Genomic DNA, 20,481 nt, shown 5'->3' with positions numbered 1-20,481 from the left:
TGGAAGCATAGCATTTGCCTGAATATCTTGGTATGCTGAAACATTAAGCTTGGCCCTCACTGAAGATAAGGGGTGTAGCTCAAACCTCAAAAAACAGGCCCATACCTTTATCCCCCCTCTACCAAACTTCTTGGAACAATGCAGTCACACAGATAATGTTCTCCATGCATCTACCAAACATAGAAGCCATGGATGTAAACGTATACTGCCAAAACGTCTAGCCTTCTTTTTAGTGTTAATTTAGTTTCTTTTAAAACATGAGTTTAATTGTTTTTAAAGTTTATAAAGACATACAAGGAATTTTACTTGGTATTTAGAACAAAACATCCAACATAAAAGTAAATTAAAGAGGGTTTTATTATTGATATTTTAGATGCTGCCTTAGTTTACTTCAGCTCCTCATCAACAGTAACACTTTCAGAGAAATCCCATCTACTTCTACTTTAAATCCTCAGTGCTAGCTGTGAGTATGGTTGCTATTAAACGGGGCATCAGGCCACTTGATGTCCTTCCCGCTGAGCCGCCTGAGACTTAAACGTTGAGTAGCTATGAAAGGAAGCAGTCATGAGCAGATGAAAAGATAGATGGGTGGAGGTAAGAGGCAGGGAGAGATGAGGTCTCCCAAAGAGACCACTGGGAGGGGTGGTGATGAGATGTGAGCAGCAGGGAGAAGTTTAAAGACTTAAAAGAGGCAGAGAGGCGGAGGCTGGGAGGGAAACTCCCTCCTGGTTAAGAACAACTCTGTGAGCCTCGTAGTCAGGACTCACTCTCACTGTTGCCAGGTCTGGTTGAGACGCTCGCTCACTCCTAGAAGAGCTGCAGCAGATCTGAGGACTGCAGGAGAAACCCTCTCACCTCTCTGGAGGATTACAATCAGGAAACAATTTCCTGGAGTTATCGGTTTTATGAATTGGATTAAGAAAGACATCTGGAACTCTGGAGACATGTGGGAGAGAAATAAGCACTCAAAGATGATGGGATAAAGGCTTCCAGCAGTGGTTTCTTCACAGCAGAAGATCCTCTGGAGGTCTCTGATGGACTCGCAGCAGGTGTGAGCTTCATTTTCCTGTGAGGTCGAGGAGCACTGGGGGTAAAAACCTAATGACACGGCTCTCAAATTCCTCTCCAATCTCTGCAGCACCTGCTCATCACTGAAATTGCTTTCCATCCTCTAAGTTTACAACTTCAAAGCTGAGAGCAATCATCTATAGAGACATTGTTTGTCTATATTCAAAACACATTGCAGGCTTGTAATTATGCCCTCACTCTTATTATCTCTGTTTCTCCTGCTGCACGACTGAGAGGGAGCAGGAGAGTGTTAGGAGGAGTTTTTTCTTCTTTTTCAGATTAGAGAAGGTAGACGAGGGAGAGAGGAAGGCAAAGGGGGAGGGAGAGATAAACAGAGGCAGCTTTAGGCGATAAACACGTCCTGTCCAGAGGCGTCTCTCTTCTAAACGTCAGAGCTGGTTGGGACTCTTAAACAAAAGGGTGAACAGTCAGAGGGACGAGGAGAAACACTGTTTTAGTCTGGAAACACTGGAGGAACATAAGGGGAAACGTGTGCAGCTGACTGTTCTTGAGTTTTCATTTGAACAGAAGAAGAAACAGGAGCACCATCATGGCCTCAGACGTCTCCTACAGCTTCTCTTGTCTCTGCAGAAAGATGAAACAGCAGCACATTCAGACCCTCTCCAACTCCAGGCCCCATCGGCCTCTCCTCCACCCGAAGACCCTCCTCCTCCTGCCCCTGCTGCTCCTGCTCGTCCTCTCCTTGTGGAGCCAGCAGGCCGAGGCTGTGGTCCACTCCAGCTTCAGGAGGCTCAGCGGACGTGAGAAGAAGGAGATGCAGAAAGAGATCCTCTCCATCCTGGGTCTACCGGGGAGACCCAGACCCCATCCGCCGCTACGCCCGCCTTCCTCTGCACCGCTCTTCATGCTGGACCTGTACCACGCCATGTCGGCCGACGGGGAGGATGATGGGAATGAGATCATTGTGAACGGACCGGGCATGGGGAGGTTTGGAGGGGCTGAGAGGTTGAGTCAGGTCAGCTATGCGGCCCTGCCCACCCTCAGCACACACACACCTCCACTGGGGACAGTGGTCAGTGAGGCCGACACGGTGATGAGCTTTGTCAACCTGGGTGAGTACACCTGTGTGAAGACAAGTGACGTGAGGCAGAGGGTCTCTGACAGGGAGTCTGAACAGGAAATGGTGCAGTTAACCTCTTTCAATTAAGGGAAAACCTTGAAATAAGAAAAAGACAGGGAAAAGTCATTTGATAATGCTCCATCTAAGGTCGACCAAAAATGCACCCAATCATCAGAGACTGTTTGGTCAACAGTGTGTCAACAGTTGGCTTTTTTAGCAGTTTGGTCATTTTGTTTATCCAGTTAAAGGGTCAACTTGTTAAATAATCAACCTATTACACACATATATGTGGAGTTTTTCATTAAACAAAAGAACCAAAGCTAAATGACCAATTCTGATCTAATTCATGAGAATTAAACAAAATCTTAAGCGCCTTTCAGCATATCAAATTCAGGTTCCAATAACTAGAATTTAAAACATTAAAAGTGTCTATATTGTTCCACACCCTTAAGCTACACTTTTGAAAGTCTTAAATGTTTGACAGCATGGCAAAACTGCAGTCAATCTTACAAATCTGTAGAAAGAACATAACTGAGAGTCAGCCTCATAGCAAGACGAAGCATACCAAGACCCAAAAATGATCATTAAATAACAATCTATACACCTTTACTCAAAGGGAAGCACAAAGGCAACATGTAACCCACCTAAAATTAGTCTTTTTTCCCTGTTAGTGCACATCAAACTAAAAGCATGAATATATAATTTTACTGACTGTTTGCATGCTTTTGGACTGAGGTAGGCTGCTTTTTTATTTGTTTGTTGTGCTAAGCTAATAGAATCCTCTGCTTTCTAAAGCTTCTCGGTTTGCCTTCAGTCTCAAGAGTATCAATCTTCCCATCTATCTTTGACAACTTTGATGAGCGTAATCCTCTGAGATGCCAGTCTTTTCCTTTAACCTTTAATAGAGAACTTTTTTATTTCAAATGAAACCAAATTTAACTTTCTGGTGGTTTGGCCACAAATGTAAACAGTGAAAGGATGAAATTAAACAGTGTGTTAAACCTGATGACAACATCAGCGACATGCAGTTTGAGATTTTCTGCTCTGCAAATTTCCTCAAACATTCAACCACTACAGAGACGATTAAAACCAGAGTGGGCTAAACTTGATTTGTTGCTTTTCATTTTCCTAAATTCAGCAGCCTTTTTGTTACACAGAAAAAAATGGAGCATTGAAATCTCAGTTTTAAACATTTCCGAGTTAATTTGAACTCCCAAGGTATAATTCTAAGTCCATTCTTGGTGTTATTTGAAAGTGTTAATCCATTTGTTGTTGCTTTGTCAAGTATTACTGCTATAAGTTCTGCCAACCGACATTTCAAATTAGAGGGCAAAACTTTCCCATCATGCCCTTGAGCAGAGTGTTTAGATGTGTTTTAGGTGAGTTTGAGATGTCTGTTGTAAATTGATCACTGCTGGGATTTCTTTGCACATGTTACTGGTGGATTGTTGTTGTTGTTTTTTATGCTACACACTTCTGCACCATGAGTGAAGTTATCAGACAAGTTAGTCTCTCCTCACCAGAGGCAAGGCTGGTCTATAGCAGTCATATTTTCATTGGGTTGTGAATGTGTTACAAGAAATCAAATCTGGCAATTAGTCTATGTATGGAGGCCCTAAGTGGACAAACAGTTTCTTCAATTCTTACATGTACTTTTTGGTTTTTCCAATAATAATGAGTTAATTTCAGTATTTGTCACAGTTCTTATTTTTCTCCTTTTCTTTGCACAAGAAGGCGGGGTTTTTTCAAGGTAACAAGGAAATTTCTTGAGAAATTTCTGTATTTTCATGCTGTTTCATGAAAATGGAGTAAAATAAGCTGTATGCATGTTAGCTCCATCCTTAACATAAGACACCTGACTTTGCCACAGGTGAGTAACACTCATAAGGTGTTGTTAAAAGAAAAACGATGCATCAGAATGGTAAACATGACCCCGTCCCAAGGTTTTTTGAAACACATTATCGGTATCAAATTAAAACTTACAATGTTCCTAAACACTGAATAACCTCAGTTTTAACATTTAATGTGTTATATTTTTCAGGCCATTTTTAATGAAAATGGGATTTTTGACGTCTTAGGCTATCACAGCCTGTTTTTATAGTTCATTTAAGAATGCATCTAAATTTTTTAAATGTAGGATTGTATTAAAACTTGTGCAATTAGTTTTTCTGTTTTCATATGTTAAAGTAATTTTTAAGTCTTCACATGTAAGGCAGTTTATTCTCACAAGTACCAGTACTTTAAAGTCATACATGAAAAATGCGATATTATATAATGAAATAACAGTTAACTCTGCCGTGTCTGCAGAAGAAAAGCAGCTGAGCATTGCCACCCAGACCCTGTGTGAACGTTCGCCCTCCCGTCCAAACCACACAGCAGCCTGACTGATTCCTATCTGTCCCTACATAAAAATTAAACATCCTCCTCAGAATGGCTTCCTTCCTCCAGCTCCTCTGGACCAGGACGATGATCTGCTCCCAGTGTACCGTGGGAAACATCGTCCCCTCTCTGAGCTCTGGGACTCTTATGAACAGTTTCCTTTTTGACATTTAGTTCTGTTTTAGAGAGGATAATGCACCCTTAAATTTATCACTCAGCACTACAGAAACACAGCGGTCTGTCCTTCGCACCGCCATGAGTCAGTAAACAAAGGTGACCCGTGTCTTCAGTAGTGGGCTTCATCACAAGCCTGGGTTTCTATGAAAAGTTTAGGCTTTTCTTTTCCATGAACTCTTTGAACCTCATCAAATCTTCACAAACACACTTAGAAGCACTTATAACTTACCTTAAACACAATAAATATCTGCTAGGGTGGTCAAAATGTTTAATACTTTGACACTTTTAGATAGAATATGCCCTGAACCAGTACATCTGCTTTTAAAGAGATCTGAAACATTGAAAAACTTCATCTCTTTAGTTAGATTTGGACCCAAATAACAGAGAAAAATCAGCGGTGGTGTATTCATGTTGACAAGTTGGCTGCCGATGTTTCACATGACATTTTTGGACAAAAACATTTCACTAACATCTCATACAATCAAAGACAGTAACTGTCTAAACTGCAAAAATATATCAGCATGTTGGTCACAATTTGGTAACAAAACTTAGTACATAGATCTTGTATTGTTGCTGTACAGTTATTCATATTGTTCATCTTTTACTAGAATTGCATTACAGTTTAAAAATCTGGCATCTTTACAACGACAGAGGGAGGAGGTTAAAATGCTGCATGGACTCAGATCTGTGTTCTCTGACTCTCAAGTATTTATATTTATATACCTGCTATTAGTTTTTCATTCATGTTGACTGAGCCTCAACCTGAGTGCAGTGGCTGTCTTTTGACCCTGTCAGAGCCACGTTGTTGCTGATTGCTCCTCTGCTGTTATGCCCACCACTCCTTTGGCTTTGCTCAGACTCAGAGGGTGACCGGCAAACCCTCTGCAGCCCACCTGGATCTCCATCCATTTCTGCAGCATTTTCCACCAGCTCCTCCTCCCAGACCACAGTTAACTCAAAAAGGATGAGCTGTTTGTGACCTTTTAAACCAAGATAAATGATCATTCTATTATACTTATTATACTAGTATACTATCAGACACTATCCATACCTGTGCTGATTCCATGGGCACAAAAATAGAAGTCCTAGGCACCCAATATTGAGTAAGTTCTTGTTACAGTTACCAAAAATGTACATGCAAAAATTTGCAAGCTGGCTTGACTGCACAAAAACATCCCAAAACACTGCCAATTTATTCATATGAATGCCTCCAGCTGCCTCTTCCTCTTTATAAGACATCAGAATGGCCCGTTCAGTGCCAGTATTTATAGTCATGTTAATTATCGTGGACTGTTGCTGCTCTCTCTCTCTCAATCGCTGCAGCTTTGGGTGAACACATCACTGAATGTCTCAGGTAGTCTTTAAACCTAGTTAGATTTAAAGAAAGAGATCAGGGTTCCTACACACTTTTAAGAATCAGGTGTAAGATTTTTTAAGACCTTTTTAAGACTGAAAGAAAAATCAATCCAATATTTTTAGCAGCAAAAGGTAAAAAAATGAAAATCTTTTGAGAAATCTCCATACAGCAGACAGAGCTGAATGATCTGGTTTAATTCACTGTAAATGAGATGTAGGAAAAAAATATGTTTTTGTCATGAACACCCAATTGTGATTATTTTTGGCAAAGTAGTGTTTATTTTTTATCAATATGGTATAGTGATATTTATCAACACATATGCAACAAGCATTTATTTAAAAAAGATCAATTAAAACCAAAGTAGGTTGAAAGAAAGATTACGTCTAAGTCAAAGTGCCTTCTAAGTTTTAAGATCAATTACTCGTTCAATAAGACTTTTTAAGGATCTGCAGGAACCCTGCAGATTCTATTATTTTAACCCGTGTTGTCTTAAGGTCAAAAATGGCCTACCCTCATCTTGATGCTTCTGTAAAAATTTTGTTTTCCATCTGTCTATCATATTCTTATCTAATGCTTTTGGTAATACAATATATGGGAGGTTAAAATGGGAGAAGAGTGTTTGTGGTTGAATTTCTCATTATAAAGTAAAAAAAGATTACACAATATCCTTGAGTGCTTTCAATGCACATTTCTGCTGCTTTTTAGGCTACACAAGTATCTACTGCAAAAACCATGTTTACAAAGATGCAGTGTTTTAATTTAGGAAAGAAAATACTTATGATATTGTAATGAAACAATTAGACTGCGTTCACACTGCAGACCTTAACGCTCAAATGCTCAGATCTGATTCTTTTGTTTGGCCGTCCACACTTCGGTCAAATTCCAAAAGTTAAGATATGTATCTGATGTTTGAAAAAGCAGATTTAATGAGATTTGTGCTGTTTACACTGTCAGAAAAAAATCTGATATGAGATGTGGGCCACTTCTGGGGGCAGTGTGAACATAGCCTTAGTGCTTTCTAGTGATGAAATGTGGCTTTTCTGCTTTGTGCCCAGATACTGGCAAAGAACGTGATACTTCACTTCAAACAAAAACAGTAAAGAAAGGTTAAAGTGAGTAAAGTGAACACCATTATTTTTACCCTAAAGAGACAAGGAATAATCAGAATATTAAAATGACAAAAAGAAGGAATGCACTACCACATTTTTTCAGACCGAGTACAAGTACTTTGGTTTGGGTACTCATCGATATAGATGAGTGAAAATTGCATGGTTTTCCTTCTCCTCTAACTTTGCTACGTAGCATCACTTCATCTATGCTCGGTATCTGCACCAGTACCTGATACTGGTATCGGTTCATCCCTAACAAAAAGGTTGAAACATATCGATAAATATCAGCCATTTATCCATCATCTATTCCACTTGTCCTGTTTGGGGTCATGAAGGGTTGGAGACGATTCCAGCGGTCTTTGAGTGAAGGCGGGATACGCCCTCGACCAGTCCCTAGTCAATCACAGGGCTGACTAAGACAAACAACCAGGCCCTCTCACATTCACACCTACGGACAATTTAGAGCCTCCAGTTATGATGATGATTATGGAGGAAGTGCCAGCGTAACCGAAGAGAACCCACACATGTACTGGGAGAACGTGCAAACTCAACACAGGAATGTGTGCTGTGAGGCAACAGAACTAACCTCTGCACCAGCGTGCAGCCTGGAAAAAAAACCCTAAAATTTTGAAAACCTTAATAAGCATGTATTAAGATCTAAATATATTGTATGTGCCAACTGATAAATATATATATAAGTGGCACTCTTCTTTTTTTCTAGGTCTTCTTTTTCTCGGGTGCAGATCAGACAAAGATAAAAGAGTTCATAGCAAATTAAAGTGTTACATTTTAGAGGAAACACCACACTATTTGATGTTTACCACTAGTTTTCTATTAGTGATTATTTTTACTGTGCTTGCATGCATTAATAAGCATTGCAATCATATGATACACTTTAGTTTTTATTTTTGCTTTTCATAAACTTTTTTCACATCTGTCATCTGCTGCAGAGCTGCTATAATAAGCATCTATGACTAATGTGATTAGCGTGTGCTCTCAGTTCATGTAAGTTCAATCAAACAGCCGTGGGTGTGTGGGTTCCTACACATATGTAATGGGAAGACACAGCTGGTAAGAATTAAAGGCCCCACTGACACACTATGAAAAAAAGCAAACGGTCTGAAGAGATGAAAATACTGCTGTGGAGGGAGCAACTCTAAAAATACAGAGTAGGCCTGCAATTAGTGGTGTGTGTGCTGAGCAGCTGCTGTGGTTCAGGGCACTAAGTGTCTCTAATTACTGCTGTGTGTGAGTGTTACTGTGTGTGCATAGAGATACGAGCACGCCCTGACCATCAGGGCTGTCCTATCCTTGCTGTCTCTATTTATTGTGTCTTTGTACGTGTGCACTAAACCCCAATGAGCAGAGCTCTTTCTGTCCCAGTGGGGTTCCACAAGGACGCACACGAACTGCACCAAAGTTCAGCGCCCATATTTAATTGGGTGTTAGAAAGTGTCGGTTTCTGGCTCAACTCCTTTGTTATTAAGTCATAGTTTATCAGGGAGTCCAGATGGGGTTCAAAAAATAAATGACACATGTTCCTCACTCTGTAAACATCAGTGACACGGCCTGAATAGTAACCTCAGCTACATCCTGTTCAGAGTGACGCAGGATGTTAGCAAATACACTGGTGGAAAGTTGCTGAGTTCATCATCAACAACAGAAGGTCTACTTCCACTTTACCTGAGTTTTGACATTCATTCTAGGGCTGTTTCTTTATGGCAGAAATCTTAATCATGATTATTTTGGTTTCTCAAAATTAGTAAACATGATTAATCATTGATTTTACATCTGCACCACATGTACAGTGCTTTGAAAGAGTATTTGTCACCTTCCTAATTCCATTTTTGCACATTTGCCACAGTCAGTCCCCATGACTGTTTCCAAAAGTCATGGGAATCAAAATGCTTTTTTGGCAGATGTAAGAGGAGCCTTTGTGTTCTTTTTGGTCAGCAGTGGTTTTGTCGTTGGAAGTCTCTCATGGATGCCATTTTTTTCCCAGTCTCTTTCTTATTGGTATCTTTGTCTGCAAATGTGTTCTTTGACGTGCTGCTGTCTTGGCCAGGACACTCTTGTAAAGGAGATTTTTAATCTCAATGAGGCTTTCCTGGTTAAATAACCTTTAAATAAATAAATAAATAAATTGTAGAATCATGAACTCTGACCTTAGCCTTGGCCAGGGAGGCCTGCAGGTCTTTAGATGCTGTTCTGGATTCTTTTGTGACCTCCTGGATGAGTTGTAGATGCGCTCTTGGAGTCATTTTGGTTGCGCGGGCAGTCCTGGGAAGGTTCATTACTTTTCCAAATTTTCTCAATTTGTGGACAATGGCTCTCACTGTGGTGTGCTGAAATGCAAAATTCTTAGAAATGGCTCTGTAACCCTTTACAGACTGATAGATTTTAATTACTTTGTTTCTCATTTGGGTTGCTTTTTTTGAGATCTTTTAGCCTACTGCACTTTGTCAGATAGGGTTTGATGTTTTTTTCCCCTTAATGAATGAAATCATTGTTTTTACTCAGGTTATCTTTGTCACATATTAAAATTTGTTTGATAATCTAAAACATTTAGGTGTGACTAATGTACAGAAAAGAAACTAGGAAGGGGACAATACTTTTCTACCAGCGCTGTACATACCTCATGAATCTTCTCTGGTAAATAAGGAGCAGAACTGCTGCATAATAACATTTGGTTGGGAAAATGTAAACATACTGTATTTTTTCTAAATGTTTACATCTATGTAGATAAACATACATGAGTACATGTACTTCTATCAATGTTTTAGTTTCAGCCATACTGTGGGATCTTACAAAAACAACCTTGTTATTTCTAAAGCCTCCAAAGGTTGATGGTTCGATCCTGCATATTCAAGTGTTTGACATAAATCTGTATGAATTTTATTAACCAATACTCATAGATCTTTCATGTCCAATATCATCCTTAAGCATCAGTGTAAAATGTTTGTAGTGTGAATGGATGAATTTGAAATATAATGTAAAAGTGCATTAAGTGGTCAGGAGACAACTTGTCCTGTTTCTTATTGAGATGTCTCACAAACTTTCTCTCACTCTCTCTCTCTCTCTCTCTCTCTCTCTCTCTCTCTCTCTCTCTGTCTTCAGTGGAGCAGGAGCGAGACCTCCTGCAGCCTCGTCCATACTGGAAAGAGTTTCGTTTCGACTTGACTCCCCTTCCTCAGGGTGAGACGGTGACAGCAGCAGAGTTTCGAATCTACAAAACTCTGACAGTGGGCCAGAGAGCCAACAGGACGCTGCACATCTCGGTCTACGAGATCCAACGAGAGAACAGACACAGGTAGTTAACCTGCCCTTGTTTTTTTAAATAACCTATTTGTATTGTTTGAATATCTTAAACCTATGTCTTATATTTCTGTTATTCCTGCAATATTTTTGAGGATTTGGCTTGAGACTTTCGACATTTTTGCACCATGACTCTCAGTTTTGTCATCACTAATGATTCATTTTTAATGCCTTTATCTGATGAGTGATTTTTATGTTAACTTGAGATAAACACATAAATTCATCCATTCTATTTATCTAATCTTATGCTTTGTACAACATAATTTATAACAGTTTTAGAAGTCAGAAAATAGAAGACACATGGCTATGTTTAAAAGGTTATGAAATAATTTTAGCTTCTATCAATGGCTGTTCTAGTGACACTATCGTGTATACTGACCACTCCTGATCCCTGTTACACCAAAGCAGGACTGCCCTCAGAATTAGCTCAGCCCCTGACAACCCAGAGAATGGGCCCTCCCTGGTTTTGGTTTACGAGTGATATCAATGAATGTGTTGGATCAGTAGCATTGGTGTTAGCATCCTGGCTAACAGTTACCTCGTTTTAGAGCTGAAAAGTGTGTCAAACTGTTACTGGGTTCTGATGTTGGAATGATTTATTTGTGGTACTTTTAACAACTTTCACCACTTTTTCCATCTGTTATGGACACTTTTGAACTGAGAAAACCTCCTTCTATGTTCTTGTTATTATATGTTCGTCAACTTCAAAGTTTACTTAACAACACCAAAGACTTTCAGCCTCCAAGTAGAGGTGTTTTTTTTCACCAGTTTGATAATGCAGTATCTTCTCTCCTGTGTCAGAGAGCCTGAGCTGGTGCTGCTGGACATACAGTCTGTTCCAGCAGGCCAGGAGGGTTGGCTGGCTTTTGATGTAACGTCAGCCTCCAATCACTGGCTCCTCCACCCACGCAGCAACATGGGCATCCGTCTCTATGTGGAGACAGAGGAGGGTGAGTGAAACATAAGTTTGATTCAGTAGTATGTAATAGTTCATTCTAAAATATTTAGCTCTTGTTAGTACTGACCCGTCTCTGTCTCCTCTGTCAGACCGCTCCCTGTCTGCAGGCTGGATCGGGTTGGTGGGACGCCGGGGTCCTCGCTCAAAACAGCCCTTCATGGTGACCTTCTTCAGGGAGAGCCAGATCCCGTGTCGACCGCCTCGAGCCGTCAAACCACATCCACGCAGGAAGAAACCAAAATATGATCTCCCTGTACCGAGCATCCACAGTGAGTTTGACCCACACTTACAGCTCAGTCTGATTCATTTGGTCATTTTGGAGATGCAAAAAAAGCATTAAAATATTTTTATGGAAAATGTCTGAAAACTTGGGCAAGTTTCTTGCAAAAATGTCTTAATAATTTTGAAGATCACTTGTTATTATTAATTTATTGAAAATCTACCCAATATGACGTTGAAGAGAGGCTTGATTTTTCCCAAGTCATGACTTACTGTAGTCAGTGAATTTAAGCAGATGTAGATGTCTGAACTATTCTGATCATTTTCATATTGTTCACTTTGTTTTTTGTGACAGGTTGTGACTTGAAAGTTTCACTTTCATCAGAGATAAACATTTAGAAATGTTTGTATTTTTCTGTGTTCAGATCGGAGTCCTGCCAACAATGGAGGTCAGCCGTGTAAAAAACATGAACTCTACGTCAGCTTCAGTGACCTGGGATGGAAGGTCAGCTCACACTTTCACTTTCTGCTTTTGACTTCTTTGATTCTTCACGTCTTAGAACCAAGTTTGTTTTATGAGCTCTTGATATTATTTTATATATGCAAACACAACCAGTGTTTTCCTTTGGTTCTGTTCAGGACTGGGTTTTGGCCCCAACTGGATACTCAGCGTATTACTGTGATGGAGAGTGTTTTTATCCTCTGGGATCCTGCATGAACGCAACAAACCACGCACTCATACAGCAAGTGGTACGTTCAGCGATGGCACATGAAAACAACCGAGTCTGTTTAGTTAATTGAATATGTTGCAGTTTGGAACATGATCGGACCAAAATACCTGATATAAAAAAGAAAAGGGACAAAACAGACAAGTTTTATACCCTCTTTCCCCATCATTATGTGTTAATTGTTGCCATTTTTCCAGAAAACTTGTGAAATTACTTCATTATCATAGGCGAAGTAGCCATTTATTGCAAGAAAAGGAGATAAATTGGTTGAAATATTGATCAAACATTTAAATTTACACAATTTTACAGTAAAACAGGGTAAAAAAAAAAAAGGTATCGATGCATGTTCAATAAGGACTTCAGGCCTTTTGCCAACATTTTTTTTCCAGACACCTACTTGCAACCCACTTTTGGGTCCCGCCCACCAGTTGAGAACCACTGTTTTAGTTTATCATGTTATGTATAATACATTCATTAATGTGTGAAATGTCACCAAAAAGATGAACAGTTCTATAAAAACACTTATTTTATCCTCATATTTCAGAGGATATAACTGAAAGTTTACTACATTCAAGCTGACAGCTGTGGATGAAGGCTTTTTGGTATAGACTTTAAATAAAAACATACAATAAATGATAATAAAACTATTTCAAGTCATTTTGGTTGTGACCTCTTGCAAAAAGCTATCTCTAATTTAATGTGTCTAACATTTCTCCTTAAATTGTCTTGACTTTAAGAACTGTTTAACTAGGGGAAATGTCACAGAAACTGTAAATATGAGGGCAGCAGGTATCAGTACTGAGCCACAGGGGTATTTTTTTTTCCAGAATGAGGTCTTTACCTCTGACACTGACTAGATTTTCTTGACAATACTTTCTTTTATTGCTACATGGTTGTGGTACAACATGAACCAGAGGAGCAGGAATGAATAATTCTCCCAACAGTGTCAGATCAGGATTAACGTTTTTGGTTTAATACTTGACGAATAGCCGTGTTTCTCCCTGCTGTTACAGGTCCACCTACTAAAGCCTGACGAGGTTCCCAAAGCGTGTTGTGCACCCACCAAGCTCAGCCCCATCTCCGTCCTTTTCTATGACGACAACAACAACGTGATCCTCAAGAAGCACAGAAACATGGTGGTGAAGACTTGTGGGTGTCTATGAGTGGAAAAGATCTTTCGCTTTAGACCAGACACAAAGAAGAGTCCAATCTAAGCTGGCATGACCCTTCTACAGTTAAAGTGTTCTGCAAAAAGGCTGGAATACAGTTCAGCCTAATCTTAACTGGTCCATGTGGATGTGATCTGTGGCTGCATTCACACTGCAGGCAAAGGTGACCCAAATCATTTTTTTACTTACGTTTTTTCATGGTAGTGAGAACAGCATAAGTCACTGAAATCCAGGCTTTTCACTTTATCACACTGATCCATTAAAGTGAATAGAGTTTGGTACAGGCCATACTTTAAAAAGTAATGTCAACAAACATAATTTGAACTGAGCATTAAGGCTTGCAGTGTGAATGCAGTAAATCTGTCAGACTTAATCTATATTAAATCAGCACTTCTGTTCAGAAACGTTTTATCATTTTTAAAAACAGCATTTGTGCTGGTTTATGTGGAAAGATTCTGCATAAGTGTGACATATTGTTCACTCTAAAAGGACCTAGAGCTAATCTGAGAGCTTCATTAAAGTTTATTGATATGGTTTGCCTTTCCACAGGTACACTGTGTAATTTTTCAAGACAACAGCGGTTTTTAAAGAGTGAGGTCAGCTGTGTGAGAAACATGAACTTTCCATCAGCTTCTGTGACCTGAATAATGAATCTGATAAATTAATTCCCCTTTAATGGTCAACAGATCTAAATGGCAAATGATATTGAATGGCAAAACATGCCATTAGTGATGCCTGTTTTGTTTGATGCCTTCACTTTTCTTGCAGCAAATATATATGAAGAGAAAATTTGTATTAACTTAATAAAAACATTCAAAGTCTATTTCCAATACGTGTCAGCTGTATTTCTGTGTATTGTTGCTGTTATTTCTTAAATTAAAATACAATTTATTTTATACTTGGTGCAAACAATCAGCAGAGTGATGAGTAATTTACAGCAGTAATATCATTCCTACACTGATTTAACAAATTTGTTAATGAGGACAGTAGCAACAGATTACTAAATGAGTTGATAACTATGAACATTTTTAGTCTTTTGTGTAATTTTAAAGCAAGATAACATCACTTTCCTGTTTGTTTTTTTAAGATATGCTATTTGATTTCCTTTCGGGTAAATTCAATGTCTTTTAGGTTTTGGACAGTCTGCCTAACAACTCAGACCTTAGAAGATGAAGGGTTGGTAGATCACTGAGGCTGTTTGCATCTTATTGACAGACTTACTGGGTGATCTGATAACAGCGAGTTCACCCTAGTGTATCCCGAGGACAGACTGAGATCAGACCGCTTCAACAAACACAGAAGGGGTGTGTGACGCATTTATCCATAAAGGAGTGGTAGTTTAAACATTCATGGATCCCTGTTGGACTTTCATCTGTGCTTGGAGAACAATGCTGCCTCCCATTGGTGCTAAATGATGATGCATTCAGTCTTTTACAGGCATTTATAGCATGATCCTGGAGAGTAAGTCCTGATCTCAAGTACTCAAAGGAGACAAGCTGTTAAGAGAACTAAAGCCACATCTACTTGATATCAGATCAAGATCATGCAAGGTCAAACAACTGTACAGGTCTTTTACACAAATCCAAGGCTTAAATAGTCAAATGATTAAATCTGGCAACTACCATGATCAATTAAGTCGTTTATAACATGTCAAAATTATGTTAGAAATAGATCATGATTTACCAGAGCCAAAATGTGTAATTTTAATTTTCTTTCTTTTGTCCAACTAAGCAAATTAATAACTGATTTCACATGGCTGTTATGGACACAGAATCAGCTGAGAAGATCGATCACATTAAATACATTTTTCCGTTTATTGAAAAGGGTAAAAAAAAAAATACAGTGAGAGCAGATTAGTGACATTTTCCTTCAAGTTAATACATGAGGAAGCATAATAAAGAGGAAATAATCATTTCGGCAGTTACTTCTTCAATTTCTCAAACTATCAGTCCTTGAGGCAAATACATTTTCTTTACACCAAACCCATAACAGCTGAAAGCACAAATGATAAAAAACCGTGAGCACTTTCGGTGGCGTTAAACAAAAGTTACAGGCTCTTTCTGAAAATATATTGTTTCCTTGTTCAACTGAAGTAGGAAGATGGTGAGGTTATTGCAAAGATTATGTTGGGATAAGAAGCCCGAGGTGGACGATGTTAAATGAACAAAAGTCGATGAAATCAGGAAAGAAGATGAAATACGATTTTTGTGTTCATTTTACATGAGGTACTGTTGTATGGTGGTTTTAGGCGTTTTCAGACCAAACAGTTCTGGAGAGCTCCCCAAAGAACCCCTGACCCTTAAGGATCTTTTTTGCACCAAAGAGAGAAAGTGAGGTGACATTAGCTGGCTGACAGATGGTTTCTCAAGGCCACAATCACTAAACAGGACTGATGATGCCACAGTCTTAACAGTATCTGGGCTTTCAAGATAGTTTGGAAGGTTATTTGAGTGCATTCTTTATTATTTTGGTCCATTTTACATCTCCTGTTACAGGAGCTCTTTAAAGAGATTTTGTTGACACTGCGATGGCTCTTTTTCAGACCATGAAACAGGGTTCTTATAAGTGAATTTCCAGTTCTTGCAGTGAGAACTGTAAAAAGGGATGGGCTCCTATAACTTACTTGGGCTTAGAAAATGCCCGTTGAGTGGGACTGAGGCGGGAAAGTGTCAGAGTCTCTTAAACCAACAGAAACGTAATCTCCATGTAAAGTTTAAGAATACATAAAATTTAACATTACATATTGTGAATTTCAGTCACTATAAAAAAGCCAGTGCTTTTGAGGTTTGCTTCATTTCTTCATTCATTGAAGGTGTCTACCATTCAGTGTGACAGACACCAGATTACTCTTTGCTCGGGTGAGAGGGAGGAATGAGTCTTCACCGTGTTACGATCATTGTGGATGAGTTAACCCTTTACCTACTGACCCAGCGCTGGCGGTGTGTTTTATATGTCTTTAGTATTATTGCCGTAACTCCATCAAAGTTTGTCCGATCAGAAATATTCCAACGGTGTTGGAAAGCTGAGAATTGTGGGCATGTGCACATATATGGCTCATTACAGTACTCACAACCATATGACGTGGGCTTTCATAGCAAAACACCAGTTTTTTATGGTTCTTCTTTTAAACTGCTGACAATTCCATATAATGTGCAATCATCAGTAACCAGATGTTGAAAAGTCAAGTTCAAGTACTCCTGGGAAAAAAGGGACCAAAACTTTAAAACTTCCAGCCATAATAACAACGTATGTCCAAACCGCCATTTTAAACTCAGTAGGTAAAGGGTTAAGCAACTTATGCTCAAAGTGTCATTTATCTCTGCAAGTTCAACAGTCTGTTAAATAGCCAAACTTTTTAAAGTGGATTCATTTCATTGTTTTCATATTTGTTTTTCAGACTTCATAACTTTAGTAGCGAATTGTTGTTTTGTTCAGTGTCAGCAGGTCATCTAGCTGGTCCCCCCTTTACCAATGTGGAATAGTAAGGTAGTTTTACAGAATAAATATAAAAATGGGTGCTGGTGTACTTCTGCCTCTTTGTTATTGTTATCTCTTACACATACACACATACGTACACAGCACATACACACCCCACCCCTGCCCAGTCCGACCCGTTGTCCATAAATACTGATTTGTCCCAGTGTTCGTCATCAACATCCTTCATCCATGTTTCAACGTTTAGCGCGTGGTCATTGTGTATCTGAAAGCAACAGTTTTGTTGGTGTTTAGAAATGTGGTTCAAGTTGTCAATGGCAAACAAAGTGAGGATGTGGATTAGCAAAATGTCAAGTAAGTCTTTCTTACCCAGGATGAGGTTCAGGTTCACTCCAGTCGGCAGAGCCTTAAGCCTGAACATCCGCCAGCTCAGGAGGCATCTGGGATTTGGGGTGTTTGCTCTCAAAGTGCTGCTTGAACGTCTTTGGGTCAGGCATTTGTGTCTGAAATTAAACAGGGATTTGTGGTTTAAATACATTTTTAACCAGGTGGTTAAAACCTGGACCTGTAAGAGTTTGTCTACAAATTAACTAATGGATAAATTAATTAGCTACTATTTTGGATTAAACTTTTCAAGCAAAACCTCTAAACATTAAAATTTCAAAGTTTATTTAGGAGGCTTTTGACTTTATTTGACAGGACAGCTGAAGACAGACAGGAGATAGGGAGAGAACAGTTAAAAAACAGAAAACAGTTAATAGGGACAAGTAAAATGTAACAGCGAGGGGGACAGGGGATCTATTTTGTTATAGAACTTCATCATGTAGATCTTAGAAATGCTCAACAAAATTTCTTTGAATGCCTCTACAACCACTGGATGTTTTCAAACAGTGAAAAAGTTCTTTGAGGTACAACACGTGATCCATGTCTCAGCTGCAAGAAACATCTATATAATCAGGGTTGCTCTTACTCGACAAACAGGGCAGGTGTGAACCAGAGCAGCCTTGGCTGCAGTCTTCTGGTCAGCACCTTGACTTTTCTTCTTCTCTGCTGCCTTTTTGGCGTTCTTCTGCTGGGACTGAATCTTCTGCTGCCCGCGAGCCATGGCCCTCAACTTTTACCTGAAGGAAAATGGAGACCGAAAATCATCTACTTGAGTAAGGTATGGCCCTCATTTTGGTCACTCACCGAGACAGAAAATACAGTATAACATCTACACTGAAGGTAAGTCATCAACACTACCACATGCATCAAGGATCAAATAATTTGATAATATGTTTTACTTGTTTAAAATGATCACGTAGCTTTGACCAGGTACTGTGAACTTTAAACACACACTGATATGTTAACAATATCAGATTATAGGGTTCAGCACCTGAGAAAATTCTGTGTAACACAGCCATGAAAAACAAGAATAGAAAAACTTAATTCTTATTAAATAAAAGCTGCCAAACCCCTTAGTGTAAACTCAGTTTATCATTCACTGGGTACTTTACAGAAGAAAAATCTGAATCTGTGCACCTTTTTGTAGATACAACGAATCTATCAAATTTAAATATAAAGTAGCATATAAACTACATAACCTTAAGTGTTTTACGATACTGCTTTTAACAACCTAATATTTAAAGGAAAAACAATTTAAAAAATACAAGTTTTTCCCTTTTTAAAAAAAATAAATAAATAAAGCCATTCCAACCAAGAGCAAAAGTGGCCCTATTGCAAAAAATACAGATTTACTACAAACTGTAGAAAATGTAAATAAATATTTTCAACAATATTGAATATTTGGATATTTCTGTGCTCTAAATAAGTTTCAAAATAAAAATCGACATTACTTCAATGATTGGTGGTATCAAAATGCAAAGAAACACAATGAACTCCATTTTCAACCAAAAGAACAAGATGACTGTCTAAGTTGTACAAACATGTTGGCAAAATTTCCAAAAGTAAGCTGAATTGGTGGAGAGGTTTAAAATGCTTGAGTCTGGCTTCAAACTATGATGATTAAAAAACACATTTACAAAAATATCGGATATCTAGGATCTTTATTTATGTGGCCGCGGTATCAAACACGGGTCGATATAATGTTATTTTAATAAATAATAATTACCTAATTAGAATAAGTCACCGTTAATATAAACTATACTTGATTGATTGATTTGAGACATATTTTCTTACCGCTATCTTATGTAGTCGAAAAAAAAGTATGTTCACAGGTTACGGTGAATACAGCCTTACCTTAAATATTGCGTTAACCACGGGGATAATCGTCCAAGAATGTGTAGTTTATAAATGTAACATGTTACATCTTTTCATATCTCACCACCACAGGGTAGCTTCATCAAACATTGACAATCTTAAGTTATCATTGTTGACAGTTTGGTCAGTATCATCGTCAAAACGTCAGTGAGGTCAGCCAATTGTTTACGCAGTTTCGTGTCGTCTTTGTTAACGAGCGTACACGTTGGCTGATCAACGTGTCGTTTCCTTGGTCACACATCTGCCGCTGATTCTAATCATGTAATGATAAAAAACGGTTAACATCGTCATTATCAAATACAGACATCTATGAGCATCAAAGGCCTGTCGTCAACCGGCGCCGCCTTGCTAACACGGTTAGCTGAACTAGCTGGGGTAAGTGAATCTGCATGTGACTCCGATTTACAACGGAATAAAGCGATGTTGAAGCATAACTGTCGCCGTTTTGAATACTAATCAATCTTATTTAGCGCCGTTAGAAAACATAAGTGTTAAACATGAAGACATTTGTGGTTTTAAAGCTGGTTTACCTTCGAGAAGGGACTCTCTCTGCACCCTGTCGTCGGTCTCTTTTTTGAATGCCAGAGGAAAGTTCAAGGAAGGATTTTAACCGTCGGAGAAACTTGAAACCGGCGAAATAACGAGCAGCGCCCCCAGCTGGCCAGGAGGATTGCTAACGTCATAGCAATAGTGGGATAGAACCTAGAACCTGTGGGTAGCACACAAGTGCCAGGGTTGAGTAATTTATAGCAGAGGTTCTCAATTGGTGGGTCTCGACCCCAAATTAGGTCAGTGGGTTGAAAATATGTGCATGGGAAAAAAAAATACAGTAAAAAGTCTACAATGTACAGATGCCCTAAGTGGACATGCAGCCATGAGTTTTATTTTATTTACAATTTGTGTAAATGTCAGTTGTTTCCTCAAGAGCTTAACTTATTTGCCTCCACATACAAACACTACTTTTCCCATGAGAACATGTTCATCTCACAAGATCTCTAAATAACAAGAAAATTTAATCTGATAATAAAAAATAAATAAAAGATGGTGAGACTACTACTAATAATAATAAATGCAAGAATAATGATAATAAACAATAAATGTCATCTAAAATCAAAGGATATAAGGTAAAATAAAATAATGCATGTCTGACCAGGGCTTCTGTTATCACTCGTTGTCTTTAGTAGCGAATTGTCTTGTCTTTTCTTTTCCTTGTCCCATCTCTTTGTT

General features: G+C 38.8%; 2 protein-coding genes across 2 annotated transcripts; one reads left to right on the top strand and one right to left on the bottom strand.

Annotated features, from left to right (window-relative positions):
* The first annotated feature begins 846 nt into the window (after positions 1-846).
* Positions 847-14,327, top strand: bmp8a (bone morphogenetic protein 8a). Its single transcript, XM_041809200.1, has 7 exons — positions 847-2,141; positions 10,289-10,481; positions 11,288-11,436; positions 11,534-11,713; positions 12,089-12,168; positions 12,303-12,413; positions 13,405-14,327. The coding sequence occupies exons 1-7, from the start codon at positions 1,619-1,621 to the stop codon at positions 13,552-13,554; spliced, it is 1,386 nt and encodes a 461-aa protein (XP_041665134.1). The 5' UTR covers positions 847-1,618; the 3' UTR covers positions 13,555-14,327.
* A 2,334-nt stretch (positions 14,328-16,661) lies between these two features.
* On the bottom strand, positions 16,662-19,845 carry zgc:91910 (uncharacterized protein LOC445276 homolog). Its single transcript, XM_041809917.1, has 4 exons — positions 19,785-19,845; positions 17,966-18,116; positions 17,365-17,498; positions 16,662-17,260 (listed from the first exon to the last, which is right to left on the bottom strand). The coding sequence occupies exons 2-3, from the start codon at positions 18,098-18,100 to the stop codon at positions 17,403-17,405; spliced, it is 231 nt and encodes a 76-aa protein (XP_041665851.1). The 5' UTR covers positions 18,101-18,116; positions 19,785-19,845; the 3' UTR covers positions 16,662-17,260; positions 17,365-17,402.
* Between the last annotated feature and the right edge of the window lie 636 nt (positions 19,846-20,481).

Source organism: Cheilinus undulatus, linkage group 16 (assembly GCF_018320785.1).
Source record: "Cheilinus undulatus linkage group 16, ASM1832078v1, whole genome shotgun sequence".
Lineage (NCBI taxonomy): Eukaryota > Metazoa > Chordata > Actinopteri > Labriformes > Labridae > Cheilinus > Cheilinus undulatus.
Note: the sequence above shows the minus strand (reverse complement) of the source record. Positions and strands in the feature narration are given on the sequence as shown.